We start from the raw sequence: 12701 nt of genomic DNA, 5'->3' as shown, positions 1-12701 counted from the left end.
GGCACCCCAAAAGACACACGTGCCCTCTCATCTCCCCGCGCTATTGTTGGCGGTGTTACCATGACACTCTGAACTAACATGAACAGAGAAGGGGGCGAGGGAAGGTAAGAAGAATTCCATTGGTTCCAAGATAGCGGAAGGAAGCAGCCCCTCCCCTCGCCCCACCCCCACCCCCAAAAAAGAAACCAGAGAGAGAAAGCAGCATTCAGGCATCGCACCGCCGCACCGGAGTGGTGGGGAGGGAGGAAAGGGGGGAGGGGGGCGACAGGGAGGGTGGAAAGCACGGACAGAGAAGAATAGGAAGGCAGGAAGAGATGGGTCAAGGAAGTCCACGTGAAAGTGACGGAGCGCAATAGGCACAGAAGGAACGAGGGTGACGTCGCAGCACACAGCAAAGCACGGCAGTCGCTAATCAAGCACATACGTGGGCGGGCCACTTACCTCCGCTCTCTCTGAGCCCCTCTTCCCCTTGCTGCTGCCACTTCAGTGCCTTCCCCTCTCGCTCTGCCACGACCTACACGGTTCTCCAACCCATGCGCATTACGGGCTCTTTTCGAATATGCTGTCGAGAGCCTGTGGGTAGCGTATGAGGAGACAAAACACAGGCACACGAGCACGTCTGCCTCAGCAATCACCAGACATATGCACAAGCAGGCACAGACGGGAAGCAGTGTGCGGGGACGACGACTGCACGCCCTGCGTGTGCATGCGCATGCATATGCGCCAATGCAGGTGTGCGCGCGACAGCTCCTCCATCGTAGTTGTAGTTAGGCCTCAAGGGTAAACCACAGGAAGTCCGCACATGTGAGTGAGACCTGCCTCCCCTCCTTCCCTTGGTTCGCCCATGTCTGGGGGAGAGGAGGGGGGTGGTGGGGCACTGTGAAGTGGATAGCTACAGTGGGTATGCCGCAGCCACGCGCAACGGGTGAACGCGATAATCTGCCGAATCGGACGAGATGGTCATAACACACCTCCCTTTTGAGCCGGTCGGCTGCAGGCATGAAATGATGATCAACGACTCTGGCGGGCGCTCATCGAGGTCGAAGCTGGCCTTCACATAGGTGCCGTTGACGTACGCGGATTGCGAAAACACGGCTCTGTTCCCCAGTTGCCCCTCTACCGGCTCTCCTCGCTGCCGATCGTTGCAGATTACAGAGAACATGATAGCTGGCTCGATGGTGTCGTAGTCAACCATCCGCAGCGATATGGCGAATCGCTGAAACGGCCGCAGCCTCGACAGCTCCACCTGCGGGTGTCCGGTGCCTTCGTAGTAGTTGCCACTGCCCTTCTCGTCATCCCAGCACAGCGTCACCTCCTGCTTTGGCCACGCCGGCACACTCATCACCTCGAGCAGCGGCGCGGCGCACCATACCCGGTAGTCCACGTGCACGCGTGCCCCTGCCGGGTGAAGGGTGCATATGGCAGTGTGGTGCTCGACACTATTGTGAGGAGCAGGCGTAATGGCCGTCTCTAGGACGGTGTGACGGTCGAGCACGTACGTGTGCGCAGCGTGAGGATCGATTTCGCCGACGGTGCGGGAGGGGCGGCCTTCACCGTCAACCTCGCCCGTCACGATGGCGAGTTGCAGAGTTGGTGTGCCGTGCACGTCCTCCGGCGGCACCGAACGCTGCTCGTACGCCTCGTCGACCCCAAAGTTCCTCATGTCCACACCCGCCGCCGCGAGGTGCATTATCGCAGCGACGACGATGCGACACGCCCCGCTAGACACCGTGGCCGATTCGGTCTCGATGGAATGACTGACGGAGTTGCGCGCAAGGCGCCTGCTGCTTCTTTGCTTTTGTTTTTGGAGCAGAAGGTTCGCATCTCTCGAGACGCGGGACTTCGAGTCGAAAAAGATGGCCACCTCACCCTCGTTCCGCTCCACCTCCTGTGCGCTAGCGGAAGCGCAGCAGAGCAGCTCTGGCGGTACCGTTCGCTGATCCCAATACTGCGACTCCTGTGCCTCTTGCAATACAAACGGCGAGGTCGAGGTGACGGAAAGGTCGAACTCGTCCAGCACCCTCGGCGCGTATGTGGTCGGCACAATCCAGTACTGCGCGCCGGCGTCGAGCAAGATTCCCAGCGACAAGCAATCGCCACTTTGGCGCTCCTCGGAGGAGAGAACAGAGGAAAACGCGCAGCCGCAACCACGGTCGCTGGCGCCAAGATCCCTGCAACCCAGTGCCTCCTTTATGCTGCCGTCATCCTCTTGATTGCCGGCGACGATGTCTTCCACGGAGCTCATGGGCAAGGAAGCCGCTGTGCTAATTTCCGCCTGTCCTCGACTGATCGTAGGACAGTGCAGCGGGTAGTGCGTGTCACGCAGGAGCTGCAAGCCAATACCACCAACGCCGTCGTCCTGCCCGCGCACGGCGCCGCGGGTCCGACGAAGACGCGGATCACGCCGTGTCAGCTGCACATGAACCGTCGTCCGGTAGGGGAAGGAGAGCCTATAGTGCGGGTTCCTGTACCACGACGGCTCACGTGCATTGCCGCCGGCCGAATCGCGTGTCCAAGTGCCGTGCACGTCCTGCCGGTGAAACTCGTCACCAAAGACGCGACACGTATGCACCCACTCAAAGTTCTGCAGGAAGTCCGTGTAGGAGATCCAGAAGGCAGACTTTTGAACGTGCGGCCGCGTCGCCGCTGCGCGCCTGGAGGGCCTCGTCACGGAGCACACAGGCGGCATTGACGACGCTTCCGCCAGTGACCCTCCCATCTCGCCCAATGCTGTCAGCAGCGAGCGCTTCAGTGGCGTGTTCGCCAACGTCGAAGCCGAATTGGATAGCTGCAGGAGGTTGCTGCCGCCCCTCTGCGTGCGTCTGCCACCGTGGGCGCCCGTCAGCAGTAGCTCAGCAATCTCAGGATGCTTCTTCCACAGTGGCGAATCGTCCGCCCAGTCGCCCGTCCATTTCTCCGTGCCGCACCAAGGATTGCGCAGCTCCAGCAGGCGTACTCCACCCGCGTGGCACACGCGCACAATTTGGTAGCCGCAGCGTGGGTGAATGCCGCTAAACGTCCGCGACGCGTCTCTGCTAAAAGCAATGGCGGCAGTCAGATACGACGACACGCCGAACGCGCCGGCGGGGGAGTCCACAGAAACGCTGTGACTGCCGAGAAACGGCCGCTTCACAGACGCCGTTCGCCGACCACACGGTGGGTTGCCGTATCCCTCTCGCGCGTCTGCGCTGCACAGAGGTACCCCGAGAACCTTGTGCAGTCCCTCGAACAGCGTCGTCGGCGCCTGCTCCACCGGGTGTAGCTGATAGCTGTCGTAGATTCCCCTCGTGAGGCGTGACATGACACGGCCGCAGTTCTTGGCCACCTCTTCACAGACGAGCGTGTCATCTGGTACGGTGCCCCAATCAGTGTCGCCGCCGCCACCAGCACCGTCGTTCGGCCGCTGGAGGTTCTCTTTGCTCAGGAACAGCCAGGCGATGGGCTTGCGTATGTTCGGGCTGTCGATGCCGGCGTGGTGTTTGTCGAAGTGCGCGTCTAAGACGTGGTAACCACCGTGCAACTTTGCCAGCATCTTCTCCAAGATGCATGGCCAGAACGCCCTGTTGTCCATCGAGGGCTTCGTGAAGATTAGCCGGCCGTACTTGTCCACCGGCAAAAAGTCATCCACGAGAAGGTAGCGCCATTGGCCCTCGACAAACATTCGCATGGTGTAGATGCCCGGGCAAGCAGTGCCTCGCTGCACTCGCGTCCCGCCGTCTGGAAGCCCTGTCGCGGATGCGCAGAAAAGGGCGTGCAGCAACTGGGTCTCCTTCACGCTCGCCATGAGTGCTGTGAAGGTCCAGGTGAACCCTTCCGGGACATCTTTAGGGAGCTGCCAGAAGACCGAGGTGGCGTGCAAATATTCCGCGTCGCTGCCGCGGCGGCCATCACCCGCAGCCGCCCTTTCGGCGCCCATCATGTCTTCTACCGGATCTTCGCAGGTGTCCTGTGCACCAGCGCCGTTGATGCTGGGTGCAGCCTGCCGTGCCGTGTCGTTCGCATTCCTTGTCGCACCCTCCCACCCAAAGAGCGTGGCATCAGGGTATAGCTCTCCGACGCGCCGCCAACCCGCGATGCCGTATGTGTGTCGCGCCGTCCTGTGCAAATGGTCGTTGTGCGAGTTGAACTGGTCGTCGTCAAACACGTAGTGTCGCTCCTCGCACCACGCCCATACATCCTTCGTGGGATTCACGTCGAAGAAAAAGTCGGCTACGGCGTGAGTGTAGGAACGAAAGACGTGCTGCAGCTCGTGTGCTGGGATGCGCTGGCGCCACCCGGTGCTACCCGCTGCGGTAGATGCTGCATCAGCATTACGGAGGAGCATCGCAGCAGCAGACTTGCCGCTACCGACGGGAGTGGACAAAACAGCCTGCTCGGCTCTAGGACTACCAGGCTTGGAACCGGCCGCACACGTACCGGCGACTGAAGAAGCGATGACGAAAATTCGACGCGGCTTACCGTCAGCCACCTGCGACTCCGCCAACGCGGTTCTGGCGAGTGCACGGTTCTTCTCGAGCTGCACCTCAATCGCCGTCACCATGGAGGGGCGCACGAGTGTGTTCTCCAGGTAGATGTACTGCAGAACAGAGTTCTGATTCGCCAGCTCGAGCAGCGCTGAGGAGATGGCGAGGGTGATGGGGTTGTTTGACAGGTTCAGGTTTAGCAGGGACGGGTGCCGTCTAAGGCGTGCACAAATCACCTCCACAGTGTCATTGCTGAGCTGCTGGTCACGCAGGTCGAGACTGCGCAGCTGCACCGCGCTCTCGATGACGTCCAAAAGTGGAATAATGCCTTTTCTGCCTAGAAAGTTGCGGGATAGGTCGAGTGAGGTAAGGCCGGTCACCTCACCTGGCACATCAGAGAGCAGCCGCACAACTGCGGAGTTGCACGCACAGCCCAGCTCGTTGCACCGCTTTTTGTAGATCTCTCGCTGCGAGTAGCCAATGTAGTAAGACATCTTCTGTTTGAGCACGAGCGCAGAGGCAGCCGCAAAAACGAAGATGAGAAAGAGACAGGCACACGGTTTATCGAGGTCAAAAAGATGCGACGCCGTTTTGTTTTTGATGTATTTCGCGTGCTCCGACAGATGTTCTGCATGTAGCCGCAGTCGGCGGAGGGACGGGAGAGAATTCACGGGAGAGGAGTCGATTGCCCAGACCATAGAACGGGTGTCACGCACACTATCGGAGGAAGGATCAGAGATGCGCATCCAGTGCCCCGTTGACAAGGAACCTTGTGCTATAGATAGCGTGGAGACGCCGGTATCGTGAGTTCGCCTGTGCGGTCGCGGCTCCGTTGGACTAATCCACGCACGCGGCCACACACACAAACAGCGTGAGGCAGGTCTCGCAACTTCTTCGAGCAGTCTCAAATGAAAACTGCGGAACGATAACCGCGGGGTCAACGTTAACTGGCCAGCTTGGAGATCCACATCATGCCTCCCATGCGCATGTCAGACGAGAGGCGAGGTCGTGGACTCCGCCCCCCCCCACCGACCCATATGACTCCTGATAGCGCTGCGGATCCATTTGTTGAGGGTGCCGATGATCGAAGTTGCAGTGAAGACAGATGAGGCAATGACAGGACGGAGAAAGTGTACTAAGCGGGGAATCCTTTTTTTTTCCTTTCGCTCGTCGATGCATCCACTTTTTGCCAAACTACAAGCACAACAAGCCATGCCACCCGCTACCCCACGACCGGCCCTGCCACAGGGCCCCGTGCCCCTGGTCCAAAGCAGCGCTAGACACGCGCAACGTACAGCAATGCGGCGACGCAGTCATCTGCGAGCACGGCCCCGGCATTAAACTCCACCCACCCCACGCGCTTCAGGTTGCCCTGACGCAACGGCACCCACGCCCTTACCGCCCACATCAGCAGCAATACATCGCTCCGGCCTCCCTACGCCGTCAGCGCTTGGACCCTGTCAACACCAGAGGTGGCTTGGGATCGGCAGGGGATATATAGGGGGTGACTGGCTTCTCCCCCGCAGAGACCGGGCACCACTGGTGCCCTGAGGATGCGACGCACGGAGAGGTCTTTGTCCTCCCGGCATCAGGAAAAAGTCAATGACAAAACGAAAAAGCAAAGAAGGCTGCGAAGAAGATGTATCATGCCGTTTTTGTGCGTGTGTGGGGGGGGGGGAGGGTGCTTGATAGAGAGTGAGGGTTTCAGCTCAGGCACATGTGCTCCCAACGAGGAGGAGGTCAGCCTGCATTGACCTATCGTACTCCTCGTTGAGTACCTGAAGAAATAAGTAGAATGAATACGGAGTCACCAAAAGGAGTGGGGTGCGTGTACTGGCGTAGATGGGGTGCACAGAAGAAAATGTCTTTTTCTTGAGGAAGATCTATATATGCATGTGTCTATATGAGAGGAAGAGCGCGTGGAGAAAGAACGACGGTAACACAGCCGACAGTTGAGGAGTCCGAAAGGATTGTTATTCCTTCCCCGATATGTGCGGACGGCAGCACGAGCGTGCCGTGTGGAAGCAGGCAAGGCAATATGAACAGTGAACTCCCCTACTGGGCAGCGGCTTCCTTTGGTCGTCGTCAGCGTCATTCGTTAGGCAAATAAGTCAAAGACGTTTTACAAGAACGAGACGCTGTCGACCTTTCCTGAATGAGAGCGTGGCAGGGGACTGCGGCTGCACACGTGAGTGCAGGCACCCGCTTCTGCAAAAGAATTCCTGTATCGTGCGAAGCATCTGCGTACGTCTGCCTCACACAACGCCGCAAACCACAAAGAAAAAACGAGCGTATACAGGAGAGAGAGCGAAGAGAGACAACGGTGCCACAACGAACCCGGCACCTGCGACTCGCACGCATGTTGGTGCTCTCTCCATATGGTTTCTTTTCGGCTTTCCTAGGCTCTATTCCCCATGTAAAAAGTCGACACGCGCACGACACCAACATGCGCAGTCAACACGAAAGAGAAACGAGAGAAAGGTTAAGAAGAGCGGAGTGCCGCTGTACCCTTCTAATGCGCAGCCTGCAGTCAGCAATACCATGACGTCAAGGATACGGGCTAGCTCGGTGCTGTGCTCTGCATGGCCCTCCTCAGCCTCAAAACACCAGCCCAGAATAAGAGGGACCAGCACGCAGCAGAGGCACGTGTCGCTGATGAGGAATTACGCCCGTTTGAACGCCGGGCGGTGGTCCTTAATGGCGATGGTTATGCGACTCCGATAGCACAGCCGCCCCAGCCACGCGGCGAGGCCCACTGTGGCAAGGTAGAAGACGCACGACACGATCCACAGGCGGCCGTAGTGGTTCTGTCCCTCGAACTCGAGTCGGTATGCTGTCCACACCCACAGCGGAATCGTGAGGCTCCACATGAGGATGACCGCGACAGCCGAAAGCATCGACGGCCGCTCTGACTTGGAGACATTTGTGGCACCCATCAGCCGTTTTGGCTGCGCTGGCTCGCAGAAGACGAACGCTAGGAACGGGAGGAACCACACGAAGTACTGCACGGTGCAGACTTTGTTGAAGGCGACGAAAAGAATCGTCTCAACGCAGCAGGCGTGGGCAATGTTCTTGCGAAGCTTCCACGAGGCGTAGCACAGCACTGCGAACTGCGGCAGAAACGCAAACAGCCCAGCGGAGTAGTCGACGCCGACGCCAAGGTCGCGGCGGCCCATGTTGAGATACATGAGCAGCCAGTACGGGGAAAAGTTGTGCCGGTGGTCCTCGCGATGGATATGGTAGATGAAGGCCTCGTCGAGGTACTGCTGACCGTAGACCAGGTAGCACACATACGTCGGAACAGCGAAGGCGACCGTGAAGCAGAGGCCGCATCCGACCACGACGGGGGCGGTGTGGGCAAGGCGACCGAAAAAGCATTCTTGCTTCGCGCGCTCCCACACACCGAGCACCAGCGGAAGCGCGTAGATGATGGGATAGATTTTAAAGTGCACGGCGAAGCCGAGGATCGCCGCTGCGGTGAAGTAGCGACCCTCCGCAAACTTCGCCAGCACGCCCATACTCATGAACGAGATGAGCATGTCGCTGTTTCCACGCGTCGACACGTTCAGCACGACGGGGTTGAAGAGGATCAAGATAACCACCATCCACTTGGCGCTCCGCTCCGTCGAAAAGCGCAGGAGCATGTGAAAGCAATAGTAGGCTGCGCCAAGGTCGCTCAGCGTGAAGACAACCTTCCCAAGCGGGTTGGCGACCAGCACGGCGGGGATCACCAGGACAGCCAGAAGCGGCGTGTAACGGTACGTCGTGCGATCAAATGGTGTTCCGCCGTGTAGCAGTTCTCTGGCGCCATCAACCACAATCATGTAGTCGATATCCGTGTACTTGACACGAAAGTAGTAGTCGTGGAAGGCGGCGTAAATCAGCAGCACGACCCGCGCGAGCCCTCCGTAGAGGAGAAGCGTGCGAATGCTCTGCCTGTCCAGCCACGCTTTGTTGCTCATAGTGAGAAGGGGGGCGAGAGAAGGGCGCACGCACGTGCGTATGTAAGGGCGGGAGGGTGGTTGGTACAGCAGTAGGTGATGAAATTCCCGTGATGCCCCAAGCAAGGGATGCAGCCGTGTGTGAGAGCCTACACGTATGCCCACCGTGCCTCCCGCTCTTCCGTCTAGCCGTCTGCTTGTGCGAAGGGAGTTGGGGCACGCTGCGATCTAGAGAGAGTCACAAGAGAACACCGAAAGGCAAAGTCGAAGAGAGCAGTGACAGCGGTCGACGAAGCAAGACACCACAGCCAAATATCAAGCGCCAGCACAGCAGAGGGAGGAACCAGTGGAAAGGTAGACTGTGCAAGGTGCAACAGACAGACAGACAGAGAATGGGTGCCACAACAGTCTTCCTTGTTTCTCTCTTTTCCGGGTCGCCATTGTGGAGGTGGATTGTGCCGGCCCCTGCCACTCTTCCCTGAAGGGCGTGTGTCGCCCAAAGAGAGAGGAAAGGCAGAGAGTATATGCGCCAAGGAGAAAGCGAGACGACGAAGCGGGGCGGGCGGGGGCCGGGCCGGTGCGCGTCTTGAAAGCAGTGAGAATGGTGTTCGTGTGTCTGACGGATGAATGTCAGATCTCGCGCAACGGTGAGGCAAACAGACACGCACACCCACGACAGCAGTGCGCATGGAAGTCAGCGCTGTCGCATGCTACATTGCGGCGTCAGGTCGAGTTGTAGGAGATGCCGACGTGGCGCTCGGAAGAGGGAGGGAGAGTGCTGGTTGAGACGGATGCACATCACACATACATGCACACACACACACACACACACCTCCCTCCTCACGGATTCGCCCCAAAAGGCGACACCCGCGACAGCCTGGAGCCTTCACGTGTTCGACTGCGCCTCCTCCGTTGAGGAGTCTGCAATATGCACTGGGATACCGACGCGGAGAGGCGCTCGGCTGAGCTCGTGGCTGAGGAGCGGGGACTTCAGAATGTCCGTCCTTACCGTGTAGCGTTTAGGTCAGGTGTTATCTCTAGGCTGCGTTCCTCGTTGCACGTGTCTGTCGAGAGAAACGAGTAGCCGGAGCCGCCACCGCCGCCACACTGAAGCGCTTTCGGATGCGGAGATGGAGCTCGAACGGGCAGTCCACTAACATGATACGAAGAACCGCCGCTGCAGCTCCACTCATCTCCTTCAATGCAGCAAAGGCGCTCGGAAGACGCAGAAGCCTGTGGTGCCGATGCTGACCTGACCGTCCGTTCCGGCACTGGGTTCTGCGCAGGTGACGATCGTGTGACTTCATCGCAGGGCAGTGGCAAGCGCTGCGGAATGAAGGACCCGTGCTGCATGGTGTCATGCTCCCTCGTGAGAGGGACGCTGTTGGGCTGCGAGTCCTCGGTGCTCCAGGAGGCGCGTCCGTCGTCCCGGAAGCCACCTCTGCTGCTAGCTTCCCGGGAGCAGTCCGCGTAGTGCTCGCCGCCGCGGCACCTCCACTCTGTACCCTTGCCTGCCGCACCTCCGCAAGGGGTCCCAGTAGTGCCGGGGGCCTCCGCGGCTGTTTTGGCATTGACGTCCCGCTTCTGCAGCTGATGGGCCAAGACACTCCACACAAACTCAGAAATGTGGGGAGCCGGCAGCTGGTGCTCCTCCTCCGCCCTTTCCTTGTACAGCCTCGCAGCCGCACTGTTTTCCTCCCAGCACTGCTGCCGCAGTCCACGCGCCACAGGCGTGAGAACGTCGCTGTCGAGGCTCCTGTCGTATTTCAGCTGCCCCTTGCCTGCGGTACTCGAACTGGTCTGCGCGCTGTTCTCGCACTCCGTGCATGGCGACGCAAGGCTGCGGTGCATGGCGACGCAAGGCTGCGGTGCAAGCTGCCTTCAGATGGGACACTGGCTTCATCGTGACGCCCACTGTCGGCGCCGCCACACTCGGTGTCGGTAAAACACGCTGTGTGCACGACTGAACACAACAGCTCCTCACTCACCGCGTCTCCGGCGTGGTCCACCTCGGCAGTGGGGTGGGTGCACGCCGTGCAAGAGCAGAACATTCGTGGCGTCTTCGCACTTCTCCACCTCCACGCGCTTCCGCGGAGCTCCCTCCTCTGCCACATCCCTGTCACCACCGGGCTCATATGATGCATCCTCATCCCTTACGCGGCTGTGGTCGTCCCTGGCACCGTCGACATCTGGCGCCTTCCCATCCTCCTCGGTGGTCGGCTCTAGCAGGTGTGTACTGACGAGGGATGAGAAGAAAGCCGGCGTGGAACAGTGGCGCAGCGCCGGCGGCGACACCACATGCTTAAACAGTTGCTGTGTCCCATACGTGCCGTAATCCGCCCGTTCATCGCCCTCGTCCTCTTCCACCTCGAGGTTGACCTCCGCATTCACTACATTCGGAGAGTCCTTCTCGCTTCGGGTAACGAGAGGGCTCATGAAGTGCCGGCTGTCCGTTGGGGATTCGGCAAAATCGGTCATGTGATCTTCGCCGAGCATCGAAACAGACCTTTCGGTCTGCGCACTGGTTTGTTGCAGCTGCGCAGAAACAGGTGGGGAGGCATGCGAGTCCTCGGCACTCGCTACGCTGCTGTGTGGCTGCTGTGCTGGCTGCCGGATTTCAGCATCGGCTGCGTTGCCCGCGCTGAGCTGCGGAGGCGGCAACCGCTGCAAAGCATAGTCCGCCCCGCTCTCCATCACGGACGGCGCTTGCAGCTGTCCCCCCTCCCCTTGGACCTTTCCGTAGGCTGCATGGGCATCGATCGAGGGCCGTCCTTCGATGTGCTCCATCTCTGCACTTGTGCTAGCGGGCCGAGGCAGCGGGCGCGGAACGTCCTGTGGATGCACCTTCGAGTGCGGCTCGTCAGCCGAACATTTCTCCTGAAACCTCACCATGCCGGCGGCAGCAGTAGTCGCAGCAGGGGTAGTAAGTGCAATGAGCCCCTGACTCACTTCGCCCTCCACGAGTTCGCCATCCTCATCCGGTTCGATGGCGGTCATCAAACCTCCATGATGGTGCTCTGCAGCATGCGCGGCTCGCCTCTTCGCCAGACGCACTGACGATGCAGCAGTCAGTGCCACAGTCTCCTGAGTGTCCGCCGCCTTAGTGGTGAGGCTCCTCCGCTGCACATACTCTACTGTGGCATCCGGCGGGGTGCTGAGACTCTGCCTTTGACTTGCGGACGCGGTCCGCGCCGGTGCGCTAGCTCCGTTGGCGCCGGCCTCCAGAGGCGTCACTGGAATGGCGCGCTCTCTTAAGGGGTTTCACAAGAGCGAAGTGTCGCCGTGACTGCAGCGCCAGCTGCACTACGGAGTGTGGCAGAGGGCCGCTGCGTGGCGTCTAGGGCTGCTGTGGTGGTCGCTGTGCTTTGCAGTGCTGTCGGCTCCTCCGCAGCCTCGCCCTCGCTGCTAGAAGTGCCCCCAGACGCATTCTCAGCCGCAGCCGCTGACTCGACCTCGGCCGTCTCTTCGAGAGGGGTCACAGGCTTGTTCTCCACCTCAGGCACTTGGTGTGTTCGCCGACGGCAACAGTTCGCCATCTTCCGGCAGTGCCATCACAGGCCTCTGCAGATTATGGCTACTCTTCGGCTCAGAGGCAGAAAACGCTGGTGGTGCCGCGGAACGGGGCTGCACATCCGACATGGCATCGACCGCCCTGCCTTTGGCTGCCGGCGATGACGCCTCCCTCGGCAACGGCGCCACGTCTGCGAGTGAGGCAAGGGTCTCCCTGGAGCTGACGTTCTCCAGCTCGCCTTCCATACGTATTGGTATGCCATCAACATGCTCAGGCACCGTCAGCACCGCACCACTGTGTCGTGCGACGCTCTGCGGTTGCTGCTCTTCATCCCAGTCACGAAGCTCGTTCGGAACACCAGCACCGTTGCCGAGTAGCTCCAGGGCCGCTGAAGGTGCCCCAGATGAACGGCAACTTCGACCTCGGCGGGATGATCCTGGGTACGTTGCCGTCGACGACGAAGGAAGGGAACGGTAGCAGATGTATGCCGTCCTCGCCGCGAGCGTGCTCGTCAGCCACAGACTCGTCTTCAGCCGGCGGTGCAGCAGCCTCGACAACATCCTTCTCGACGGACAGGCCGGTGTCCAGTGGAGACGCCGCCACGGACTCAGGGGCGTCCCCTGTCACAGAGGTCTTCGTCGGCGCATCCCCTGTTGGGGCTGACAGCTGTTCACCCGTTAACGGTGGCGCGAACGGCATGTCCCCAATGACGCCGCCGCCCCACTCAGCCCAGTTCACTTTTATAGGCGTTGTGTCCCTTGCCGCATGAGTCTGCGCCAGAAAGCA

General features: G+C 60.0%; 3 protein-coding genes across 3 annotated transcripts; all 3 read right to left on the bottom strand.

Moving 5' to 3' along the window:
* Positions 1-892: 892 nt before the first annotated feature.
* On the bottom strand, positions 893-4957 carry LINJ_30_2040 (putative calpain-like cysteine peptidase; the record flags this gene model as incomplete). The annotated part of the gene is made up of 1 exon (XM_001467013.1): positions 893-4957. One exon carries the CDS (start codon positions 4955-4957, stop codon positions 893-895), a length of 4065 nt encoding a protein of 1354 aa, XP_001467050.1.
* A 2169-nt stretch (positions 4958-7126) lies between these two features.
* GPI14 (putative mannosyltransferase) lies at positions 7127-8425 on the bottom strand (the record flags this gene model as incomplete). Its single annotated transcript, XM_001467012.1, has 1 exon — positions 7127-8425. One exon carries the CDS (start codon positions 8423-8425, stop codon positions 7127-7129), a length of 1299 nt encoding a protein of 432 aa, XP_001467049.1.
* A 1959-nt stretch (positions 8426-10384) lies between these two features.
* On the bottom strand, positions 10385-11401 carry LINJ_30_2020 (hypothetical protein, unknown function; the record flags this gene model as incomplete). The annotated part of the gene is made up of 1 exon (XM_001467011.1): positions 10385-11401. One exon carries the CDS (start codon positions 11399-11401, stop codon positions 10385-10387), a length of 1017 nt encoding a protein of 338 aa, XP_001467048.1.
* Positions 11402-12701: the final 1300 nt, after the last annotated feature.

This window comes from Leishmania infantum, chromosome 30, assembly GCF_000002875.2.
Source record: "Leishmania infantum JPCM5 genome chromosome 30".
NCBI lineage: Eukaryota > Euglenozoa > Kinetoplastea > Trypanosomatida > Trypanosomatidae > Leishmania > Leishmania infantum.
The sequence above is the reverse complement of the archived record's forward strand: the minus strand, read 5'-3'. Positions and strand labels throughout refer to the sequence as shown.